General features: G+C 45.2%; 1 protein-coding gene across 1 annotated transcript in view; it reads right to left on the bottom strand.

Annotated features, from left to right (window-relative positions):
- Positions 1 to 25,780, bottom strand: part of slc38a9 (solute carrier family 38 member 9) — a 55,363-nt gene that overhangs the window by 11,033 nt on the left and 18,550 nt on the right. Inside the window, exons 7-9 of the mRNA XM_041897435.2 lie at positions 11,023 to 11,193; positions 8,338 to 8,397; positions 330 to 572 (exon numbers count right to left, since the gene is read on the bottom strand). Of these exons, the coding sequence (XP_041753369.1) occupies positions 330 to 572; positions 8,338 to 8,397; positions 11,023 to 11,193 (474 nt within the window). The remainder of the gene's footprint in view (positions 1 to 329; positions 573 to 8,337; positions 8,398 to 11,022; positions 11,194 to 25,780) is intronic.

Raw genomic sequence — 25,780 nt, 5'->3', positions numbered from 1 at the left:
CTCTACTTTTCTCCCAAAGTGTGCAGTTGAACACTCCCTTGGTAGAAACTCACTCCAACTAACGCTTACACCTAACCAATGCTTTTAAACCATGAAAGAGAAAGTGCAAGAGAACTGAGACTTAGCTTCAATTAGCATAGACCAGCTCTTAATTAGGGTCCTGGTGAAATTTTTTGTTTTTGCCGTGGCACACTTGATTCCTCTAATCAAAGGTTTGATGAGTTGATTATTTGAGTCAGGTGTGTAGTGCTAGGGGGGGAAACTAAAATGTGCACCCTTTTGGGTCCCCTTGACCAGGATTGAGAAACAGTGGCATAGGCAGTCCTTACCCAGGAAGGTGAAGCGGGCGAAGAAGGAGGCAGAGCGGAAGTTGAGCAGGGGCAGCAGCAGGATGATGAGGTAGAAAGGGATGGTGTTGGTCTTGCTCCACCAGCGGTCGAACAGGGCTGTGCCTGACGTGTCGTTACCATAGTAGTAGTAGTTGTTGTTGTTGCTGCTGCTCAGGTAGAGGGCGCTGATGCCGCTGCTGCAGTTCCCTCCGTGGTCCCCCGTGTCGGGGAACGGACAGATCACTGGGGAAGGCAGATGGGTGTTAGGGAACGGGCAGATCACCGGGGGAGGCAGATGGGTGTTAGGGGACGGGCAGATCACTGGGGGAGGCAGTTTAGGACAGGAAGAGGGTGTTGTAGTTTAGGACAAGAGTAGGGTGTGGTAGTTTAGGACAAGAGGAGGGTGTGGTAGTTTATTTAGGACAGGAAAAGGGTGTGGTAGTTTATTTAGGACAGGAGGAGGGTGTGGTAGTTTATTTAGGACAGGAGGAGGGTGTGGTAGTTTATTTAGGACAGGAGGAGGGTGTGGTAGTTTATTTAGGACAGGAGGAGGGTGTGGTAGTTTATTTAGGACAGGAGGAGGGGTGTGGTAGTTTATTTAGGACAGGAGGAGGGTGTGGTAGTTTATTTAGGACAGGAGGGGGGTGTGGTAGTTTATTTAGGACAGGACGAGGGTGTGGTAGTTTATTTAGGACAGGAGGAGGGTGTGGTAGTTTATTTAGGACAGGAGGAGGGTGTGGTAGTTTAGGACAAGAGGAGGGTGTGGTAGTTTAGGACAAGAGGAGGGTGTGGTAGTTTAGGACAAGAGGAGGGTGTGGTAGTTTAGGACAATAGGAGGGTGTGGTAGTTTAGGACAGGAGGAGGGTGTGGTGGTTTAGGACAAGAGGAGGGTGTGGTAGTTTATTTAGGACAGGAGGAGGGTGTGGTAGTTTATTTAGGACAGGAAGAGGGTGTGGTAGTTTATTTAGGACAGGAGGAGGGTGTGGTAGTTTATTTAGGACAGGAGGAGGGTGTGGTAGTTTATTTAGGACAGGAAGAGGGTGTGGTAGTTTATTTAGGACAGGAGGAGGGTGTGGTAGTTTACTTAGGACAGGAGGAGGGTGTGGTAGTTTAGGACAAGAGGAGGGTGTGGTAGTTTAGGACAAGAGGAGGGTGTGGTAGTTTAGGACAAGAGGAGGGTGTGGTAGTTTAGGACAAGAGGAGGGTGTGGTAGTTTAGGACAAGAGGCGGGTGTGGTAGTTTAGGACAAGAGGCGGGTGTGGTAGTTTAGGACAAGAGGAGGATGTGGTAGTTTAGGACAAGAGGAGGGTGTGGTAGTTTAGGACAAGAGGAGGGTGTGGTAGTTTAGGACAAGAAGAGGAGGTGGTGGTTTAGGACAAGAGGAGGGTGTGGTAGTTTAGGACAGGAGGAGGGTGTGGTAGTTTAGGACAGGAGTTTAGCTTGACAATGACAATGGTTGGCAAAAGCACAACCAGATCTGGGACCAGGCTAGAGGATGGTTACTATAGAACTAAACACTTTTGCACATCTGAACGTATTGTGATGGAACACCTAGACAGATGTGTAGAAGATTCAAAAACGAAAGTGAAAAGTTGTTTGTTTTGCAAGTATACACACAGTGTGCGGCAGTCATTTACATGACTCAGTCTATGGGAGAGAGGAGAGAACCAGAGCAGTCTATGGGAGAGAGGAGAGAACCGGGAGGAGGGTGTGGTAGTTTAGGACAAGAGATGGGTGTGGTAAGTCACTCTGGATAACAGCGTCTGCTAAATGACGTAAATGTAGTTTAGGACAGGAGGAGGGTGTGGTAGTTTAGGACAAGAGGAGGGTGTGGTAGTTTAGGACAAGAGGAGGGTGTGGTAGTTTAGGACAGGAGGAGGGTGTGGTGGTTTAGGACAGGAGGAGGGTGTGGTGGTTTAGGACAGGAGGAGGGTGTGGTGGTTTAGGACAAGAGGAGGGTGTGGTAGTTTAGGACAAGAGGAGGGTGTGGTAGTTTAGGACAAGAGGAGGGTGTGGTAGTTTATTTAGGACAAGAGGAGGGTGTGGTAGTTTATTTAGGACAGGAAAGGGTGTGGTAGTTTATTTAGGACAGGAGGAGGGTGTGGTAGTTTATTTAGGACAGGAGGAGGGTGTGGTAGTTTATTTAGGACAGGAAGAGGGTGTGGTAGTTTAGGACAAGAGGAGGGTGTGGTAGTTTAGGACAAGAGGAGGGTGTGGTAGTTTATTTAGGACAGGAAAGGGTGTGGTAGTTTATTTAGGACAGGAAAGGGTGTGGTCGTTTATTTAGGACAGGAGGAGGGTGTGGTAGTTTATTTAGGACAGGAAAGGGTGTGGTAGTTTATTTAGGACAGGAGGAGGGTGTGGTAGTTTATTTAGGACAGGAGGGGGGGTGTGGTGGTTTATTAAGGACAGGAGGAGGGTGTGGTAGTTTATTTAGGACAGGAGGAGGGTGTGGTAGTTTATTTAGGACAGGAGGAGGGTGTGGTAGTTTAGGACAAGAGGAGGGTGTGGTAGTTTAGGACAAGAGGAGGGTGTGGTAGTTTATTTATGACAGGAAAAGGGTGTGGTAGTTTTTTTAGGACAGGAGGAGGGTGTGGTCGTTTATTTAGGACAGGAAGAGGGTGTGGTAGTTTATTTAGGACAGGAAAGGGTGTGGTAGTTTATTTAGGACAGGAGGGGGGTGTGGTAGTTTATTTAGGACAGGAGGAGGGTGTGGTAGTTTATTTAGGACAGGAGGAGGGTGTGGTAGTTTAGGACAAGAGGAGGGTGTGGTAGTTTAGGACAAGAGGAGGGTGTGGTAAGTCACTCTGGATAAGAGCGTCTGCTAAATGACGTACATGTAGTTTAGGACAGGAGGAGGGTGTGGTAGTTTAGGACAAGAGGGGGATGTGGTAGTTTAGGACAAGAGGAGGGTGTGGTAGTTTAGGACAAGAGGTGGGTGTGGTAGTTTAGGACAGGAGGAGGGTGTGGTGGTTTAGGACAAGAGGAGGGTGTGGTAGTTTAGGACAAGAGGAGGGTGTGGTAGTTTATTTAGGACAGGAGGAGGGTGTGGTAGTTTAGGACAAGAGGAGGGTGTGGTAGTTTAGGACAAGAGGAGGAGGTGGTGGTTTAGGACAAGAGGAGGGTGTGGTAGTTTAGGACAGGAGGAGGGTGTGGTAGTTTAGGACAGGAGTTTAGCTTGACAATGACAATGGTTGGCAAAAGCACAACCAGATCTGGGACCAGGCTAGAGGATGGTTACTATAGAACTAAACACTTTTGCACATCTGAACGTATTGTGATGGAACACCTAGACAGATGTGTAGAAGATTCAAAAACGAAAGTGAAAAGTTGTTTGTTTTGCAAGTATACACACAGTGTGCGGCAGTCATTTACATGACTCAGTCTATGGGAGAGAGGAGAGAACCAGAGCAGTCTATGGGAGAGAGGAGAGAACCGGGAGGAGGGTGTGGTAGTTTAGGACAAGAGATGGGTGTGGTAAGTCACTCTGGATAAGAGCGTCTGCTAAATGACGTAAATGTAGTTTAGGACAGGAGGAGGGTGTGGTAGTTTAGGACAGGAGGAGGGTGTGGTAGTTTAGGACAAGAGGAGGGTGTGGTAGTTTAGGACAGGAGGAGGGTGTGGTGGTTTAGGACAAGAGGAGGGTGTGGTAGTTTAGGACAGGAGGAGGGTGTGGTAGTTTAGGACAAGAGGAGGGTGTGGTAGTTTAGGACAAGAGGAGGGTGTGGTAGTTTAGGACAAGAGGAGGGTGTGGTAGTTTAGGACAAGAGGAGGGTGTGGTAGTTTAGGACAGGAGGAGGGTGTGGTAGTTTAGGACAAGAGGAGGGTGTGGTAAGTCACTCTGGATAAGAGCGTCTGCTAAATGACGTAAATGTAGTTTAGGACAGGAGGAGGGTGTGGTAGTTTAGGACAAGAGGAGGGTGTGGTAGTTTAGGACAAGAGGAGGGTGTGGTAGTTTAGGACAAGAGGAGGGGTGTGGTAGTTTAGGACAAGAGGTGGGTGTGGTAGTTTAGGACAAGAGGAGGGTGTGGTAGTTTAGGACAAGAGGAGGGTGTGGTAGTTTAGGACAAGAGGAGGGTGTGGTAGTTTAGGACAGGAGGAGGGTGTGGTGGTTTAGGACAAGAGGAGGGTGTGGTAGTTTAGGACAAGAGGAGGGTGTGGTAGTTTAGGACAAGAGGAGGGTGTGGTAGTTTAGGACAAGAGGAGGGTGTGGTAAGTCACTCTGGATAAGAGCGTCTGCTAAATGACGTAAATGTAGTTTAGGACAGGAGGAGGGTGTGGCAGTTTAGGACAAGAGGAGGGTGTGGTAGTTTAGGACAGGAGGAGGGTGTGGTGGTTTAGGACAAGAGGAGGGTGTGGTAGTTTAGGACAAGAGGAGGGTGTGGTAGTTTATTTAGGACAGGAGGAGGGTGTGGTAGTTTAGGACAAGAGGAGGGTGTGGTAGTTTAGGACAAGAGGAGGAGGTGGTGGTTTAGGACAAGAGGAGGGTGTGGTAGTTTAGGACAGGAGGAGGGTGTGGTAGTTTAGGACAGGAGTTTAGCTTGACAATGACAATGGTTGGCAAAAGCACAACCAGATCTGGGACCAGGCTAGAGGATGGTTACTATAGAACTAAACACTTTTGCACATCTGAACGTATTGTGATGGAACACCTAGACAGATGTGTAGAAGATTCAAAAACGAAAGTGAAAAGTTGTTTGTTTTGCAAGTATACACACAGTGTGCGGCAGTCATTTACATGACTCAGTCTATGGGAGAGAGGAGAGAACCAGAGCAGTCTATGGGAGAGAGGAGAGAACCGGGAGGAGGGTGTGGTAGTTTAGGACAAGAGATGGGTGTGGTAAGTCACTCTGGATAAGAGCGTCTGCTAAATGACGTAAATGTAGTTTAGGACAGGAGGAGGGTGTGGTAGTTTAGGACAGGAGGAGGGTGTGGTAGTTTAGGACAAGAGGAGGGTGTGGTAGTTTAGGACAGGAGGAGGGTGTGGTGGTTTAGGACAAGAGGAGGGTGTGGTAGTTTAGGACAGGAGGAGGGTGTGGTAGTTTAGGACAAGAGGAGGGTGTGGTAGTTTAGGACAAGAGGAGGGTGTGGTAGTTTAGGACAAGAGGAGGGTGTGGTAGTTTAGGACAAGAGGAGGGTGTGGTAGTTTAGGACAGGAGGAGGGTGTGGTAGTTTAGGACAAGAGGAGGGTGTGGTAAGTCACTCTGGATAAGAGCGTCTGCTAAATGACGTAAATGTAGTTTAGGACAGGAGGAGGGTGTGGTAGTTTAGGACAAGAGGAGGGTGTGGTAGTTTAGGACAAGAGGAGGGTGTGGTAGTTTAGGACAAGAGGAGGGTGTGGTAGTTTAGGACAAGAGGAGGGTGTGGTAGTTTAGGACAAGAGGAGGGTGTGGTAGTTTAGGACAAGAGGAGGGTGTGGTAGTTTAGGACAAGAGGAGGGTGTGGTAGTTTAGGACAGGAGGAGGGTGTGGTAGTTTAGGACAAGAGGAGGGTGTGGTAGTTTAGGACAAGAGGAGGGTGTGGTAGTTTAGGACAAGAGGAGGGTGTGGTAGTTTAGGACAAGAGGAGGGTGTGGTAAGTCACTCTGGATAAGAGCGTCTGCTAAATGACGTAAATGTAGTTTAGGACAGGAGGAGGGTGTGGCAGTTTAGGACAAGAGGAGGGTGTGGTAAGTCACTCTGGATAAGAGCGTCTGCTAAATGACGTAAATGTAGTTTAGGACAGGAGGAGGGTGTGGTAGTTTAGGACAAGAGGTGGGTGTGGTAGTTTAGGACGGGAGGAGGGTGTGGTGGTTTAGGACAAGAGGAGGGTTTGGTAGTTTAGGACAAGAGGAGGGTGTGGTAGTTTAGGACAAGAGGAGGGTGTGGTAGTTTACGACAAGAGGAGGAGGTGGTGGTAGTTTAGGACAAGAGGAGGAGGTGGTGGTTTAGGACAAGAGGAGGGTGTGGTAGTTTAGGACAGGAGGAGGGTGTGGTAGTTTAGGACAGGAGGAGGGTGTGGTAGTTTAGGACAGGAGTTTAGCTTGACAATGACAATGGTTGGCAAAAGCACAACCAGATCTGGGACCAGGCTAGAGGATGGTTACTATAGAACTAAACACTTTTGCACATCTGAACGTATTGTGATGGAACACCTAGACAGATGTGTAGAAGATTCAAAAACGAAAGTGAAAAGTTGTTTGTTTTGCAAGTATACACACAGTGTTCGGCAGTCATTTACATGACTCAGTCTATGGGAGAGAGGAGAGAACCAGAGCAGTCTATGGGAGAGAGGAGAGAACCGGGAGGAGGGTGTGGTAGTTTAGGACAAGAGATGGGTGTGGTAAGTCACTCTGGATAAGAGCGTCTGCTAAATGACGTAAATGTAGTTTAGGACAGGAGGAGGGTGTGGTAGTTTAGGACAAGAGGAGGGTGTGGTAGTTCAGGACAGAAGGAGGGTGTGGTGGTTTAGGACAAGAGGAGGGTGTGGTAGTTTAGGACAAGAGGAGGGTGTGGTAGTTTATTTAGGACAGGAGGAGGGTGTGGTAGTTTATTTAGGACAGGAGGAGGGTGTGGTAGTTTATTTAGGACAGGAGGAGGGTGTGGTAGTTTATTTAGGACAGGAGGAGGGTGTGGTAGTTTATTTAGGACAGGAAAAGGGTGTGGTAGTTTATTTAGGACAGGAAAAGGGTGTGGTAGTTTATTTAGGACAGGAAAAGGGTGTGGTAGTTTATTTAGGACAGGAAGAGGGTGTGGTCGTTTATTTAGGACAGGAAAGGGTGTGGTAGTTTATTTAGGACAGGAGTAGGGTGTGGTAGTTTATTTAGGACAGGAGGAGGGTGTGGTAGTTTATTTATGACAGGAGGAGGGTGTGGTAGTTTATTTAGGACAGGAGGAGGGTGTGGTAGTTTATTTAGGACAGGAGGAGGGTGTGGTAGTTTATTTATGACAGGAGGAGGGTGTGGTAGTTTAGGACAAGAGGAGGGTGTGGTAGTTTAGGACAAGAGGAGGGTGTGGTAGTTTAGGACAAGAGGAGGGTGTGGTAGTTTAGGACAGGAGGAGGGTGTGGTAGTTTAGGACAAGAGGAGGGTGTGGTAGTTTAGGACAAGAGGAGGGTGTGGTAGTTTAGGACAAGAGGAGGGTGTGGTAGTTTAGGACAAGAGGAGGGTGTGGTAGTTTAGGACAGGAGGAGGGTGTGGTAGTTTAGGACAAGAGGAGGGTGTGGTAAGTCACTCTGGATAAGAGCGTCTGCTAAATGACGTAAATGTAGTTTAGGACAGGAGGAGGGTGTGGTAGTTTAGGACAAGAGGAGGGTGTGGTAAGTCACTCTGGATAAGAGCGTCTGCTAAATGATTGGCAAAAGCACAACCAGCGAAAGTGAAAAGTTGTTTGTTTTGCAAGTATACACACAGTGTGCGGCAGTCATTTACATGACTCAGTCTATGGGAGAGAGGAGAGAACCAGAGCAGTCTATGGGAGAGAGGAGAGAACCAGAGCAGTCTATGAGAGAGAGAGAGGAGTGAACCAGAGCAGTCTGAGAGAGAGGAGAGAACCAGAGCAGTCTGAGAGGAGAGAACCAGAGCAGTCTATGGGAGAGAGGAGAGAACCAGAGCAGTCTATGAGAGAGAGAGAGGAGTGAACCAGAGCAGTCTGAGAGAGAGGAGAGAACCAGAGCAGTCTATGAGAGAGAGAGGAGTGAACCAGAGCAGTCTGAGTGAGAGGAGAGAACCAGAGCAGTCTATGAGAGAGAGAGGAGTGAACCAGAGCAGTCTGAGAGGAGAGAACCAGAGCAGTCTATGAGAGAGAGAGGAGTGAACCAGAGCAGTCTGAGAGGAGAGAACCAGAGCAGTCTCTGAGAGAGAGGAGAGAACCATAGCAGTCTATACGAGAGAGGAGTGAACTAGAGTAATCTGCTATCCGACCATGCTGCAGTTGCACTATCAAAATAGGAACAATAAAGTAATACAAATAAAGGCTTGATGTGAGGTTGGATAGTGATACATAAATTACACATGAAGAACGAGTCTCACCTCTTTCTGACCCGTTGGTTCCAAACTCCGTATCTGACATGCTGACATTGTGTGCATAGTCTGTAGAAGGTAGAAACAGATTAACAGCAGTTCAAGATGAGCCAGATAACATTTTAGAAATCCTTTGGTGTGTGCATTCTGGTGAAACACTAATGATGGTTCCTTTCTACTTCTAAATAACCTGTAGTTTGTATAGTTATCTAAACTCTGTTGTAAATCACAGATAGCCTTACTTTGCATTTGTACTATACGAATGTTATATTTTGTTTAATACAGAATATGAATTACAGTACACAAATTGATATAGTTTATTGTTATAGAGTAGGGGTGTGCCGAGTAGTCGTAAAAAATATATATTTTTCCGGGTGCCAGCAAGCATGTTTCTCATGTGTCAGTGACAGAGTTTCTAAACCATACTGTACTATCCTTTGAGTCAATCATGTGCGTGGTCTAAATAACTCAACTGGCTAGTTCGCCTGTCTGTAAAGAGAATGGCGGGCTGTATGTTGATCTTGCTGCTCTGATTGGATAGAGTGAAGCTGTATTTCTCCGTCCTCTCGCTTCATAATTTCACCCGATCACCTTTCGCTCGCATGTTTTCAGTCTGACCATTTAGATTGCTGCTGCCTGCTACTATAAAAAAAAAAATCACATGGTGAGGACGTTTGCTATCAAGCTGTCAATGTGCATAATATCTAACAAGTGGGGCAAGGGTAGGGGGAAAAAATATGAAACACTAATGCGCATTCTGTCTGAGTGACAAACTTGGCTGCCCCCTGCAAATTGAGGACACACATATACAGTTGAAGTCGGAAGTTTACATACACTTAGGTTGGAGTCATTAAAACTAGTTTTTCAACCACTCCACACATTTCTTGTTAACAAACTATAGTTTTGGCAAGTCGGTTAGGACATCTACTTTGTGCATGACAAGTAATTTTTCCGACAATTGTTCACAGACAGATTATTTCACTTATAATTCACTGTATCACAATTCCAGTGGGTCAGAAATTTACATACACTAAGTTGACTGTGCCTTTAAACAGCTTGGAAAATTCCAGAAAATGATGTCATGGCTTTAGAAGCTTCTGATAGGCTAATTGACATAATTTGACTCAATTGGAGGTGTACCTGTGGATCAATTTGTAAGTCGCTCTGGATAAGAGCGTCTGCTAAATGATGTAAATGTAAATGATGTATTTCAAGGCCTACCTTCAAACTCAGTGCCTCTTTGCTTGACATCATAGGAAAATCAAAATAAATCAGCCAAAAGTATCTATATCCACAGTAAAACAAGTCCTATATTTACATAACCTGAAAGGCCACTCAGCAAGGAAGAAGCCACTGCTCAAAAACCACCATAAGAAAGCTAGACTACGGTTTGCAACTGCACATGGGGACAAAGATCGTACTTTTTGGAGAAACGTCCTCTGGTCTGATGAAACAAAAATAGAACTGTTTGGCCATAATGACCATCGTTATGTTTGGAGGAAAAAGGGGAGGAACTTGCATGCCGAAGAACACCATCCCAACCGTGAAGCACAGGGGTGGCAGCATCATGCTGTGGGGGTGCTTTGCTGCAGGAGGGACTGGTGCACTTCACAAAATAGATGGCATCATGAGGAAGGAAAATTATGTGGATATATTGAAGCAACATCTCAAGACATCAGTCAGGAAGTTAAAGCTTGGTCAAAAATGGGTCTTCCAAATGGACAATGTCGCCAAGTATACTTCCAAAGTTGTGGCAAAATGGCTTAAGGACAACAAAGTCAAGGTATTGGAGTGGCCATCACAAAGCCCTGACCTCAATCCTATAGAACATTTGTGGGCAGAACTGAAAAAGCGTGTGCGAGCAAGGAGGCCAACAAACCTGACTCAGTTACACCAGCTCTGTCAGGAGGAATGGGCCAAAATTCACCCAACTTATTGTGAGAAGCTTGTGGAAGGCTACCCGAAACGTTTGACCCAAGTTAAACAATTTAAAGGCAATGCTACCAAATACTAATTGAGTGTATGTAAACTTTTGACCCACTGGGAATGTGATGAAAGAAATAAAAGCTGAAATAAATCATTCTCTCTACTATTATTCAGACATTTCACATTCTTAAAATAAAGTGCTGATCCTAACTGACCTAAGAAGGGGAATTTTTACTAGGATTAAATGTCAGGAATTGTGAAAAACTGAGTTTAAATGTATTTGGCTAAGGTGTATGTAAACTTCCGACTTCAACTGTGCACCCACCACTCCACGCACTGCTCCTGATCTGCAGCTTTATTGCATTGAGAACATGCAGGGAGGTATTTCGCCAACATCTACTAGGCATATTAAAACACTTCTGTTTTCCCCCCGATCACGAGTAGCATCTGTCAATTTACGGATACAACTATGAGTATGACCATGTCGGCACACCCCTATTATAGAGGATGACTTACTGTAGATGAATTGATAGTTTATAGTTATAGAGGATGACGTACTGTAGATGAATTGATCGTTTATAGTTATAGAGGATGACTTACTGTAGATGAATTGATCGTTTATAGTTATAGAGGATGACGTACTGTAGATGAATTGATCGTTTATAGTTATAGAGGATGACTTACTGTAGATGAATTGATCGTTTATAGTTATAGAGGATGACGTACTGTAGATGAATTGATAGTTTACAGTTATAGAGGATGACGTACTGTAGATGAATTTGCCCGTGTTGAAGAGGAAGTTGGACATAAGGACCCAGTAGACCACCATAGCACCGATGAGTGACACCATGGAGAACAGCAGACTGGACCACTGGCCAAACTTCCCAAAGTAATATTTACACACATCAGGAAACTCCCAGTCAGACGTGTCGATGTAAGCTGCAAAAAACAGAGACAAACCAATAGGATGTGTTTAAAGTCAGTAAAATGGGTGGACAATGAAAGGGTCCCCGCGGGCCACTGTCTGCTGGTTTTCCTCTTGCCTTCAGTTTTTTTTTCTTTTTTTTCGCCATCTTGACCTGGCTGGGTAACCAGGGGTGTTCATTGGCGTGAAACATTCACAACATTGCAGGAAGAAATGTAATGTGTACAGCTGACATAACTCACAATTCTACATGACAAACATTCAATACCTGATCTGCATAATACATTTCTATCTGAAAGTTCAGTAAAGTCGCCCCCTCCTGAACAGTCCCCAGGTACTACAGTGGGGGAAAAAAGTATTTAGTCAGCCACCAATTGTGCAAGTTCTCCCACTTAAAAAGATGAGAGAGGCCTGTAATTTTCATCATAGGTACACGTCAACTATGACAGACAAATTGAGAATTTTTTTCTCCAGAAAATCACATTGTAGGATTTTTTATGAATTTATTTGCAAATTATGGTGGAAAATAAGTATTTGGTCACCTACAAACAAGCAAGATTTCTGGCTCTCACAGACCTGTAACTTCTTCTTTAAGAGGCTCCTCTGTCCTCCACTCGTTACCTGTATTAATGGCACCTGTTTGAACTTGTTATCAGTATAAAAAACAACTGTCCACAACCTCAAACAGTCACACTCCAAACTCCACTATGGCCAAGACCAAAGAGCTGTCAAAGGACACCAGAAACAAAATTGTAGACCTGCACCAGGCTGGGAAGACTGAATCTGCATTAGGTAAGCAGCTTGGTTTGAAGAAATCAACTGTGGGAGCAATTATTAGGAAATGGAAGACATACAAGACCACTGATAATCTCCCTCGATCTGGGGCTCCACGCAAGATCTCACCCCGTGGGGTCAAAATGATCACAAGAACGGTGAGCAAAAATCCCAGAACCACACGGGGGACCTAGTGAATGACCTGCAGAGAGCTGGGACCAAAGTAACAAAGCCTACCATCAGTAACACACTACGCCGCCAGGGACTCAAATCCTGCAGTGCCAGACGTGTCCCCCTGCTTAAGACAGTACATGTCCAGGCCAGTCTGAAGTTTGCTAGAGTGCATTTGGATGATCCAGAAGAGGATTGGGAGAATGTCATATGGTCAGATGAAACCAAAATATAACTTTTTGGTAAAAACTCAACTCGTCGTGTTTGGAGGACAAAGAATGCTGAGTTGCATCCAAAGAACACCATACCTACTGTGAAGCATGGGGGTGGAAACATCATGCTTTGGGGCTGTTTTTCTGCAAAGGGAGCAGGACGACTGATCCGTGTAAAGGAAAGAATGAATGGGGCCATGTATCGTGAGATTTTGAGTGAAAACCTCCTTCCATCAGCAAGGGCATTGAAGATGAAACGTGGCTGGGTCTTTCAGCATGACAATGATCCCAAACACACCGCCCGGGCAACGAAGGAGTGGCTTCGTAAGAAGCATTTCAAGGTCCTGGAGTGGCCTAGCCAGTCTCCAGATCTCAACCCCATAGAAAATCTTTGGAGGGAGTTGAAAGTCCGTTTTGCCCAGCGACAGCCCCAAAACATCACTGCTCTAGAGGAGATCTGCATGGAGGAATGGGCCAAAATACCAGCAACAGTGTGTGAAAACCTTGTGAAGACTTACAGAAAACGTTTGACCTGTGTCATTGCCAACAAAGGGTATATAACAAAGTATTGAGAAACATTTGTTATTGACCAAATACTTATTTTCCACCATAATTTGCAAATAAATTCATTAAAAATCCTACAATGTGATTTTCTGGATTTTTTTCCCTCATTTTGTCTGTCATAGTTGACGTGTACCTATGATGAAAATTACAGGCCTCTCTCATCTTTTTAAGTGGGAGAACTTGCACAATTGATGGCTGACTAAATACTTTTTTTCCCCACTGTATGTGATTTTAGCATTCAGTACTATAGAGACAAAAGCAACAGGATTGTGTTCAGTATGACAGAACGGTGTGCAACGTTGAATTCAACGGAAACGGTCCTGTACTGAATGACCAGATTATGGTAGCCCAAAGGGGAGGTACCATATGGTGTGCTGCACGTGTTTCGATATTGATCAGGCCACACCCACCACACAGGAGCAAAAGTACCTCAAAGGCTGTTGAAGAACGGTGTGCACCGTTTTGGGGAAACATGGCATTCAGCAAAAACAGTCGCGTAACATAGCAAACGTTGAAGCGAACTGAACACACCCCATGGTCGTGTACCCCTGGCATACAGATATACAGTCGTGGTCAAAAGTTTTGAGAATGACACAAATACTAATTTTCACAAAGTCTGCTACCTCAGCTTTGATGATGGCAATTTGCATATACTCCACAATGTTATGAAGAGTGATCAGATGAATTGCAATTAATTGCAAAATCCCTCTTTGACATGAAAATGAACTTAATCCCAAAAAATTACATTTCTAATGCATTTCAGCCCTGCCACAAAAGGACAAGCTGCCATCATGTCAGTGATTCTCTCGTTAACACAGGTGAGAGTGTTGACGAGGACAAGGCTGGAGATCACTCTGTCATGCTGATTGAGTTAGAATAGAATTTGCCACATGCGCCAAATACAACAGGTTACTACTATTTCTTAATAAAAAAGTAAAATAAAACAACAAAAAACTGTTGAGAAAAAAAGAGCAGAAGTCAAATAAAATAACAGTGGGAGGCTATATACAGGGGGGTACCGGTGCAGAGTCAATGTGCGGGGGCACCGGCTAGTTGAGGTAATATGTACTTGTGGGTAGAGTTAAAGTGATTATGCATAAATAATTAACAGAGTAGCAGCAGCGTAAAAAGATGTGGTTGGGGTGCAAATAGTCCGGGTAGCCATGATTAGCTGTTCAGGAGTCTTATGGCTTGGGGGTAAAAGCTGTTGAGAAGCCTTTTGGACCTAGACATGGCGCTCCGGTACCGCTTGCCGTGCGGTAGCAGAGAGAACAGTTTATGACTAGGGTGGCTGGAGTCTTTGACAATTTTGAGGGCCTTCCTCTTACACCGCCTGGTTTAGAGGTCCTGGATGGCAGGAAGCTTGGCCCCAGTTATGTACTGGGCCGTACGCACTACCCTCTGTAGTGCTTTGCGGTCGGAGGCCGAGCAGTTGCCATACCAGGCGGTGATACAACCAGTCAGGATACTCTCGATGGTGCAGCTGTATAACTTTTTGAGGATCTGAGGACCCATGCCAAATCTTTTCAGTCTCCTTAGGGGGAATAGGTTTTGTCGTGCCCTCTTCACGACTGTCTTAGTGTGTTTGGACCATGATAGTTCGTTGGTGATGTGGACACCAAGGAACTTGAAGCTCTCAACCTGTTCCACTACAGCCCCGTCGATGAGAATGGGGGCGTGCTCAGTTCTCTTTTTTTCCCTGTAGTCCACAATCATCAAGGAGGGTGGTGCTTGAAATCATTGTTCTTCCTCTGTTAACCATGGTTACCTGCAAGGAAACATGTGCCATCATCATTGCTTTGCACAAAAAGGGCTTCACAGGCAAGGATATTGCTGCTACTAAGATTGCACCTAAATCAACATTTATCGGATCATCAAGAACTTCCAAGGAGAGAGGTTCAATTGTTGTGAAGAAGGCGTCAGGGCGCCCAAGAAAGTCCAGCAAGCGCCAGGACCGTCTCCTAAAGTTGATTCAGCTGCGGGATCGGGGCACCACCAGTGCAGAGCTTTCTCAGGAATGGCAGCAGGCAGTTGTGAGTGCATCTGCACGCACAGTGAGGCGAAGACTTTTGGAGGATGGCCTGGTGTCAAGAATGGCAGCAAAGAAGCCACTTCTCTCCAGGAAAAACATCAGGGACAGACTGATATTCTGCAAAAGGTACAGGGATTGGACTGCTGAGGACTGGGGTAAAGTCATTTTCTCTGATTAATCCCCTTTCCGATTGTTTGGGGCATCCGGGAAAACACTTTGTCCGGAGAAGACAAGGTGAGCACTACCATCAGTCCTGTGTCATGCCAACAGTAAAGCATCCTGAGACCATTCATGTGTGGGGTTGCTTCTCAGCCAAGGGAGTGGGCTCACTCACAATTTTGCCTAAGAACACAGCCATGAATAAAGAATGGTACCAACACATCCTCCAAGAGCAACTTCTCCCAACCATGCAAGAACAGTTTGGTGACAACCAATGCCTTTTCCAGCATGATGGAGCACCTTGCCATAAGGCAAAAGTGATGACTAAGTGGCTCGGGGAACAAAACATCGACATTTTGGGTCCATGGCCAGGAAACTCCCCAGACCTTAATCCCATTGAGAACTTGTGGTCAATCCTCAAGAGGCGGGTGGACAAACAAAAACCCACAAATTCTGACAAACTCCAAGCATTGATTAGCAAGAACGGGCTGCCATCAGTCAGGATGTGGCCCAGAAGTTAATTGACAGCATGCCAGGGCGGATTGCAGAGATCTTGAAAAGAAAGTGTCAACACTGCAAATATTGACTCTTTGCATAAACTTAATGTAATTGTCAATAAAAGCCTTTGACACTTATGGAATGCTTGTAATTATACTTCAGTATACCATAGTAACATCTAACAAAAATATCTCATAACACTGAAGCAGCGAACTTTGTGAAGACCAATACTTGTGTCATTCTCAAAACTTTTGACCACGACTGTACAGTGCATTCGGAAAGTATTCAGACCCCTTGACTTTTTCCACATTTTGTTACGTTAGCCTTATTCTAAAATTGATTAAATCGTTTTTTCCCCTCATCAATCTACACACAATACCCCATAATGACAAAGCAAAAACTGGTTTTTAGAAATTTTTGCACATTTATTAAAAAGAAAAAACGTTGATATGACATTTACATAAGTATTCAGAATCTTTAATCAGTAATTTGTTGAAGCACCTTTGGCAGCGATTACAGCCTCATGTCTTCTTGGGTGTGAGGCTACAAGGTTGGCACACCTGTATTTGGGGAGTTTCTCCCATTCTTCTCTGCAGATCCTCTCAAGCTCTGTCAGGTTGGATGGGGAGCGTCGCTGCACAGCTATTTTAGGTCTCTCCAGAGATGTCCGATCGGGTTCAAGTCTGGGCTCTGGCTGGGCCACTCCTGCGTTGTCTTGGCTGTGTGCTTAGGGTCGTTGTACTGTTGGAAGGTGAACCTTCGCCCCAGTCAGAGGTCCTGAGCACTCTGGAGCAGGTTTTCATCAAGGATCTCTCTATACTTTGCTCCGTTCATCCTTCCCTCGATCCTGACTAGTCTCCCAGTCCCTGCCGCTGAAAAACATCCCCACACCATGCTTCACCATAGGGACGGTGCCAGGTTTCCTCCAGACGTGACGCTTGGCATTCAGGCCAAATAGTTCAATCTTGGTTTCATCAGAGCAGAGAATCATGTGTTCTTGGTCACTTCACTGACCAAGGCCCTTCTCCCCCGATTGCTCAGTTTGGCCGGGCGGCCAGGTCTAGGAAGTGTCTTGGTAGTTCCAAACGTCTTCCATTTAAGAATGATGGAGGCCACTGTGTTCTTGGGGACCTTCAATGCTGCAGAAATGTGTTGGTACCTTTCCCCAGATCTGTGCCTCGACACAATCCTGTCTTGGAGCTCTACGGACAATTCCTTCGGCTTCCATGGCTTGGTTTTTGCTCTGACAGGCACTGTCAACTGTGGGACCTCATTACATTTACGTCATTTAGCAGACGCTCTTATCCAGAGCGACTTACAGTTAGTGACTACATAAATTGTTATTTTTTTCATACTGGCCCCCCGTGGGAATCGAACCCACAACCCTGGCGTTGCAAACGCCATGCTCTACCAACTGAGCTACACGGGACTGACTCATATAGACAGGTGTGTGCCTTTCCAAATCATGTCCAATCAATGTAATTTACCACAGGTGGACTCCAATCAAGTTGTAGAAACATCTCAAGGATGATCAATGGAAACAGGATGCACCTGAGCTCAATTTCAAGTCTCATAGCAAAGTTCTTTTTATTTTTCATACATTTGCACACATTTCTAAAAAACTATTTTTGCTTTGTCATTATGGGGTATTGTGTGTAGATTGATGAGGGGCAAAAATTATTTAATCCATTTTAGAATAAGTCTGTAACGTAATAAAATGTTGAAAAAGGGAAGGGGTCTGAATACTTTCCGAATGCACTGTAATAGAACATGTACTGTAGGCTTGTAAAACAGTAAAGTACTGTCCCACGTGTGACCGGGGATAGACTGCCTGGCTATGACATCACTCAGCGCACCATGCCCCGAGGTGCTAACAGTAGCATGCTGGTGTGACCGCAGCCTCACCTACACTGGGCACCTGCAGACAACAGCTACTCTACACAATGTTCTGCAGACAACAGCTACTCTACACAATGTTCTACAGACAACAGCTACTCTACACAATGTGAGGGGACAACAGCTACTCTACACAATGTGAGGGGACAACAGCTACTCTACACAATGTGAGGGGACAACAGCTACTCTCCACAATGTTCTACAGACAACAGCTACTCTACACAATGTTCTGCAGACAACAGCTACTCTCCACAATGTTCTACAGACAACAGCTACTCTACACAATGTTCTACAGACAACAGCTACTCTACACAATGTGTGGGGACAACAGCTACTCTACACAATGTTCTACAGACAACAGCTACTCTACACAATGTTAGGGGACAACAGCTACTCTACACAATGTGTGGAGACAACAGCTACTCTACACAATGTTCTACAGACAACAGCTACTCTACACAATGTTCTGCAGACAACAGCTACTCTACACAATGTTCTACAGACAACAGCTACTCTACACAATGTTAGGGGACAACAGCTACTCTCCACAATGTGAGGGGACAACAGCTACTCTACACAATGTTCTACAGACAACAGCTACTCTCCACAATGTTCTACAGACAACAGCTACTCTACACAATGTTAGGGGACAACAGCTACTCTCCACAATGTGAGGGGACAACAGCTACTCTACACAATGTTCTACAGACAACAGCTACTCTCCACAATGTTCTACAGACAACAGCTACTCTCCACAATGTTCTACAGACAACAGCTACTCTACACAATGTTCTGCCGACAACAGCTACTCTACACAATGTTCTACAGACAACAGCTACTCTCCACAATGTTAGGGGACAACAGCTACTCTCCACAATGTTCTGCAGACAACAGCTACTCTCCACAATGTTCTGCAGACAACAGCTACTCTACACAATGTTCTACAGACAACAGCTACTCTACACAATGTTCTGCAGACAACAGCTACTCTACACAATGTTCTACAGACAACAGCTACTCTACACAATGTTAGGGGACAACAGCTACTCTCCACAATGTTAGGGGACAACAGCTACTCTACACAATGTTCTGCAGACAACAGCTACTCTACACAATGTTCTACAGACAACAGCTACTCTACACAATGTTCTACAGACAACAGCTACTCTACACAATGTTCTACAGACAACAGCTACTCTCCACAATGTTCTACAGACAACAGCTACGCTCCACAATGTTCTGCAGACAACAGCTACTCTACACAATGTTCTACAGACAACAGCTACTCTACACAATGTTCTGCAGACAACAGCTACTCTACACAATGTTCTGCAGACAACAGCTACTCTACACAATGTTCTACAGACAACAGCTACTCTACACAATGTTAGGGGACAACAGCTACTCTCCACAATGTTAGGGGACAACAGCTACTCTACACAATGTTCTGCAGACAACAGCTACTCTACACAATGTTCTACAGACAACAGCTACTCTACACAATGTTCTACAGACAACAGCTACTCTCCACAATGTTCTACAGACAACAGCTACTCTCCACAATGTTCTACAGACAACAGCTACGCTCCACAATGGTCTGCAGACAACAGCTACTCTACACAATGTTCTACAGACAACAGCTACTCTACACAATGTTCTGCAGACAACAGCTACTCTACACAATGTTCTGCAGACAACAGCTACTCTACACAATGTTCTACAGACAACAGCTACTCTACACAATGTTAGGGGACAACAGCTACTCTCCACAATGTTAGGGGACAACAGCTACTCTACACAATGTTCTGCAGACAACAGCTACTCTACACAATGTTCTACAGACAACAGCTACTCTACACAATGTTCTACAGACAACAGCTACTCTCCACAATGTTCTACAGACAACAGCTACGCTCCACAATGTTCTGCAGACAACAGCTACTCTCCACAATGTGAGGGGACACAGCTACTCTACACAATGTTCTACAGACAACAGCTACTCTCCACAATGTTCTACAGACAACAGCTACGCTCCACAATGTTCTACAGACAACAGCTACTCTACACAATGTGAGGGGACAACAGCTACTCTCCACAATGTTCTACAGACAACAGCTACTCTACACAATGTGAGGGGACAACAGCTACTCTACACAATGTGAGGGGACAACAGCTACTCTACACAATGTTCTACAGACAACAGCTACTCTACACAATGTTCTACAGACAACAGCTACTCTTCACAATGTTCTACAGACAACAGCTACTCTACACAATGTTCTACAGACAACAGCTACTCTCCACAATGTTCTACAGACAACAGCTACTCTCCACAATGTTCTGCAGACAACAGCTACTCTCCACAATGTTCTACAGACAACAGCTACTCTCCACAATGTTCTACAGACAACAGCTACTCTCCACAATGTTCTACAGACAACAGCTACTCTACACAATGTGAGGGGACAACAGCTACTCTACACAATGTTCTACAGACAACAGCTACTCTCCACAACGTTCTACAGACAACAGCTACTCTACACAATGTGAGGGGACAACAGCTACTCTACACAATGTTCTACAGACAACAGCTACTCTACACAATGTTCTACAGACAACAGCTACTCTACACAATGTTCTACAGACAACAGCTACTCTCCACAATGTTCTACAGACAACAGCTACGCTCCACAATGTTCTGCAGACAACAGCTACTCTCCACAATGTGAGGGGACAACAGCTACTCTACACAATGTTCTACAGACAACAGCTACTCTCCACAATGTTCTACAGACAACAGCTACGCTCCACAATGTTCCACAGACAACAGCTACTCTACACAATGTGAGGGGACAACAGCTACTCTCCACAATGTTCTACAGACAACAGCTACTCTACACAATGTGAGGGGACAACAGCTACTCTACACAATGTGAGGGGACAACAGCTACTCTACACAATGTTCTACAGACAACAGCTACTCTACACAATGTTCTACAGACAACAGCTACTCTTCACAATGTTCTACAGACAACAGCTACTCTACACAATGTTCTACAGACAACAGCTACTCTCCACAATGTTCTACAGACAACAGCTACTCTCCACAATGTTCTGCAGACAACAGCTACTCACCACAATGTTCTACAGACAACAGCTACTCTACACAATGTGAGGGGACAACAGCTACTCTACACAATGTGAGGGGACAACAGCTACTCTACACAATGTGAGGGGACAACAGCTACTCTACACAATGTTCTACAGACAACAGCTACTCTCCACAACGTTCTACAGACAACAGCTACTCTCACAATGTTCTACAGACAACAGCTACTCTACACAATGTGAGGGGACAACAGCTACTCTACACAATGTTCTGCAGACAACAGCTACTCTCCACAATGTTCTACAGACAACAGCTACGCTCCACAATGTTCTACAGACAACAGCTACTCTACACAATGTGAGGGGACAACAGCTACTCTACACAATGTTCTACAGACAACAGCTACTCTCCACAATGTTCTACAGACAACAGCTACTCTACACAATGTGAGGGGACAACAGCTACTCTACACAATGTGAGGGGACAACAGCTACTCTATGCAATGTTAGGGGACAACAGCTACTCTACACAATGTTCTACAGACAACAGCTACTCTACACAATGTTCTACAGACAACAGCTACTCTACACAATGTTAGGGGACAACAGCTACTCTATACAATGTTCTGCAGACAACAGCTACTCTACACAATGTGAGGGGACAACAGCTACGCTCCACAATGTTCTACAGACAACAGCTACTCTCCACAATGTGAGGGGACAACAGCTACTCTACACAATGGTCTACAGACAACAGCTACTTTACACAATGTGAGGGGACAACAGCTACTCTACACAATGTTAGGGGACAACAGCTACTCTACACAATGTTAGGGGACAACAGCTACTCTATACAATGTTCTGCAGACAACAGCTACTCTACACAATGTTAGGGGACAACAGCTACTCTATACAATGTTCTGCAGACAACAGCTACTCTACACAATGTGAGGGGACAACAGCTACGCTCCACAATGTTCTACAGACAACAGCTACTCTACACAATGTGAGGGGACAACAGCTACTCTCCATAATGTTCTACAGACAACAGCTACTCTCCACAATGTTCTACAGACAACAGCTACTCTACACAATGTGAGGGGACAACAGCTACTCTACACAATGTGAGGGGACAACAGCTACTCTACACAATGTGAGGGGACAACAGCTACTCTCCACAATGTTAGGGGACAACAGCTACTCTCCACAATGTTCTGCAGACAACAGCTACTCTCCACAATGTTCTGCAGACAACAGCTACTCTACACAATGTTCTACAGACAACAGCTACTCTACACAATGTTCTGCAGACAACAGCTACTCTACACAATGTTCTACAGACAACAGCTACTCTACACAATGTTAGGGGACAACAGCTACTCTCCACAATGTTAGGGGACAACAGCTACTCTACACAATGTTCTGCAGACAACAGCTACTCTACACAATGTTCTACAGACAACAGCTACTCTACACAATGTTCTACAGACAACAGCTACTCTACACAATGTTCTACAGACAACAGCTACTCTCCACAATGTTCTACAGACAACAGCTACGCTCCACAATGTTCTGCAGACAACAGCTACTCTACACAATGTTCTACAGACAACAGCTACTCTACACAATGTTCTGCAGACAACAGCTACTCTACACAATGTTCTGCAGACAACAGCTACTCTACACAATGTTCTACAGACAACAGCTACTCTACACAATGTTAGGGGACAACAGCTACTCTCCACAATGTTAGGGGACAACAGCTACTCTACACAATGTTCTGCAGACAACAGCTACTCTACACAATGTTCTACAGACAACAGCTACTCTACACAATGTTCTACAGACAACAGCTACTCTCCACAATGTTCTACAGACAACAGCTACTCTCCACAATGTTCTACAGACAACAGCTACGCTCCACAATGGTCTGCAGACAACAGCTACTCTACACAATGTTCTACAGACAACAGCTACTCTACACAATGTTCTGCAGACAACAGCTACTCTACACAATGTTCTGCAGACAACAGCTACTCTACACAATGTTCTACAGACAACAGCTACTCTACACAATGTTAGGGGACAACAGCTACTCTCCACAATGTTAGGGGACAACAGCTACTCTACACAATGTTCTGCAGACAACAGCTACTCTACACAATGTTCTACAGACAACAGCTACTCTACACAATGTTCTACAGACAACAGCTACTCTCCACAATGTTCTACAGACAACAGCTACGCTCCACAATGTTCTGCAGACAACAGCTACTCTCCACAATGTGAGGGGACACAGCTACTCTACACAATGTTCTACAGACAACAGCTACTCTCCACAATGTTCTACAGACAACAGCTACGCTCCACAATGTTCTACAGACAACAGCTACTCTACACAATGTGAGGGGACAACAGCTACTCTCCACAATGTTCTACAGACAACAGCTACTCTACACAATGTGAGGGGACAACAGCTACTCTACACAATGTGAGGGGACAACAGCTACTCTACACAATGTTCTACAGACAACAGCTACTCTACACAATGTTCTACAGACAACAGCTACTCTTCACAATGTTCTACAGACAACAGCTACTCTACACAATGTTCTACAGACAACAGCTACTCTCCACAATGTTCTACAGACAACAGCTACTCTCCACAATGTTCTGCAGACAACAGCTACTCTCCACAATGTTCTACAGACAACAGCTACTCTCCACAATGTTCTACAGACAACAGCTACTCTCCACAATGTTCTACAGACAACAGCTACTCTACACAATGTGAGGGGACAACAGCTACTCCTACACAATGTTCTACAGACAACAGCTACTCTCCACAACGTTCTACAGACAACAGCTACTCTACACAATGTGAGGGGACAACAGCTACTCTACACAATGTTCTACAGACAACAGCTACTCTACACAATGTTCTACAGACAACAGCTACTCTACACAATGTTCTACAGACAACAGCTACTCTCCACAATGTTCTACAGACAACAGCTACGCTCCACAATGTTCTGCAGACAACAGCTACTCTCCACAATGTGAGGGGACAACAGCTACTCTACACAATGTTCTACAGACAACAGCTACTCTCCACAATGTTCTACAGACAACAGCTACGCTCCACAATGTTCTACAGACAACAGCTACTCTACACAATGTGAGGGGACAACAGCTACTCTCCACAATGTTCTACAGACAACAGCTACTCTACACAATGTGAGGGGACAACAGCTACTCTACACAATGTGAGGGGACAACAGCTACTCTACACAATGTTCTACAGACAACAGCTACTCTACACAATGTTCTACAGACAACAGCTACTCTTCACAATGTTCTACAGACAACAGCTACTCTACACAATGTTCTACAGACAACAGCTACTCTCCACAATGTTCTACAGACAACAGCTACTCTCCACAATGTTCTGCAGACAACAGCTACTCACCACAATGTTCTACAGACAACAGCTACTCTCCACAATGTTCTACAGACAACAGCTACTCTACACAATGTGAGGGGACAACAGCTACTCTACACAATGTGAGGGGACAACAGCTACTCTACACAATGTGAGGGGACAACAGCTACTCTACACAATGTTCTACAGACAACAGCTACTCTCCACAACGTTCTACAGACAACAGCTACTCTCCACAATGTTCTACAGACAACAGCTACTCTACACAATGTGAGGGGACAACAGCTACTCTACACAATGTTCTGCAGACAACAGCTACTCTCCACAATGTTCTACAGACAACAGCTACGCTCCACAATGTTCTACAGACAACAGCTACTCTACACAATGTGAGGGGACAACAGCTACTCTACACAATGTTCTACAGACAACAGCTACTCTCCACAATGTTCTACAGACAACAGCTACTCTACACAATGTGAGGGGACAACAGCTACTCTACACAATGTGAGGGGACAACAGCTACTCTATGCAATGTTAGGGGACAACAGCTACTCTACACAATGTTCTACAGACAACAGCTACTCTACACAATGTTCTACAGACAACAGCTACTCTACACAATGTTAGGGGACAACAGCTACTCTATACAATGTTCTGCAGACAACAGCTACTCTACACAATGTGAGGGGACAACAGCTACGCTCCACAATGTTCTACAGACAACAGCTACTCTCCACAATGTGAGGGGACAACAGCTACTCTACACAATGGTCTACAGACAACAGCTACTTTACACAATGTGAGGGGACAACAGCTACTCTACACAATGTTAGGGGACAACAGCTACTCTACACAATGTTAGGGGACAACAGCTACTCTATACAATGTTCTGCAGACAACAGCTACTCTACACAATGTTAGGGGACAACAGCTACTCTATACAATGTTCTGCAGACAACAGCTACTCTACACAATGTGAGGGGACAACAGCTACGCTCCACAATGTTCTACAGACAACAGCTACTCTACACAATGTGAGGGGACAACAGCTACTCTCCATAATGTTCTACAGACAACAGCTACTCTCCACAATGTTCTACAGACAACAGCTACTCTACACAATGTGAGGGGACAACAGCTACTCTACACAATGTGAGGGGACAACAGCTACTCTACACAATGTGAGGGGACAACAGCTACTCTCCACAATGTTAGGGGACAACAGCTACTCTCCACAATGTTCTGCAGACAACAGCTACTCTACACAATGTTAGGGGACAACAGCTACTCTACACAATGTGAGGGGACAACAGCTACTCTACACAATGTGAGGGGACAACAGCTACTCTCCACAATGTTCTGCAGACAACAGCTACTCTACACAATGTTAGGGGACAACAGCTACTCTACACAATGTGAGGGGACAACAGCTACTCTCCACAATGTTCTACAGACAACAGCTACTCTCCACAATGTTCTACAGACAACAGCTACTCTCCACAATGTTCTGCAGACAACAGCTACTCTACACAATGTTCTACAGACAACAGCTACTCTACACAATGTTCTACAGACAACAGCTACTCTACACAATGTGAGGGGACAACAGCTACTCTCCACAATGTTCTACAGACAACAGCTACTCTCCACAATGTTCTACAGACAACAGCTACTCTCCACAATGTTCTGCAGACAACAGCTACTCTACACAATGTTCTACAGACAACAGCTACTCTACACAA

This window comes from Coregonus clupeaformis, chromosome 15 (genome assembly GCF_020615455.1).
Source record: "Coregonus clupeaformis isolate EN_2021a chromosome 15, ASM2061545v1, whole genome shotgun sequence".
NCBI lineage: Eukaryota > Metazoa > Chordata > Actinopteri > Salmoniformes > Salmonidae > Coregonus > Coregonus clupeaformis.
The sequence above is the reverse complement of the archived record's forward strand: the minus strand, read 5'-3'. Positions and strand labels throughout refer to the sequence as shown.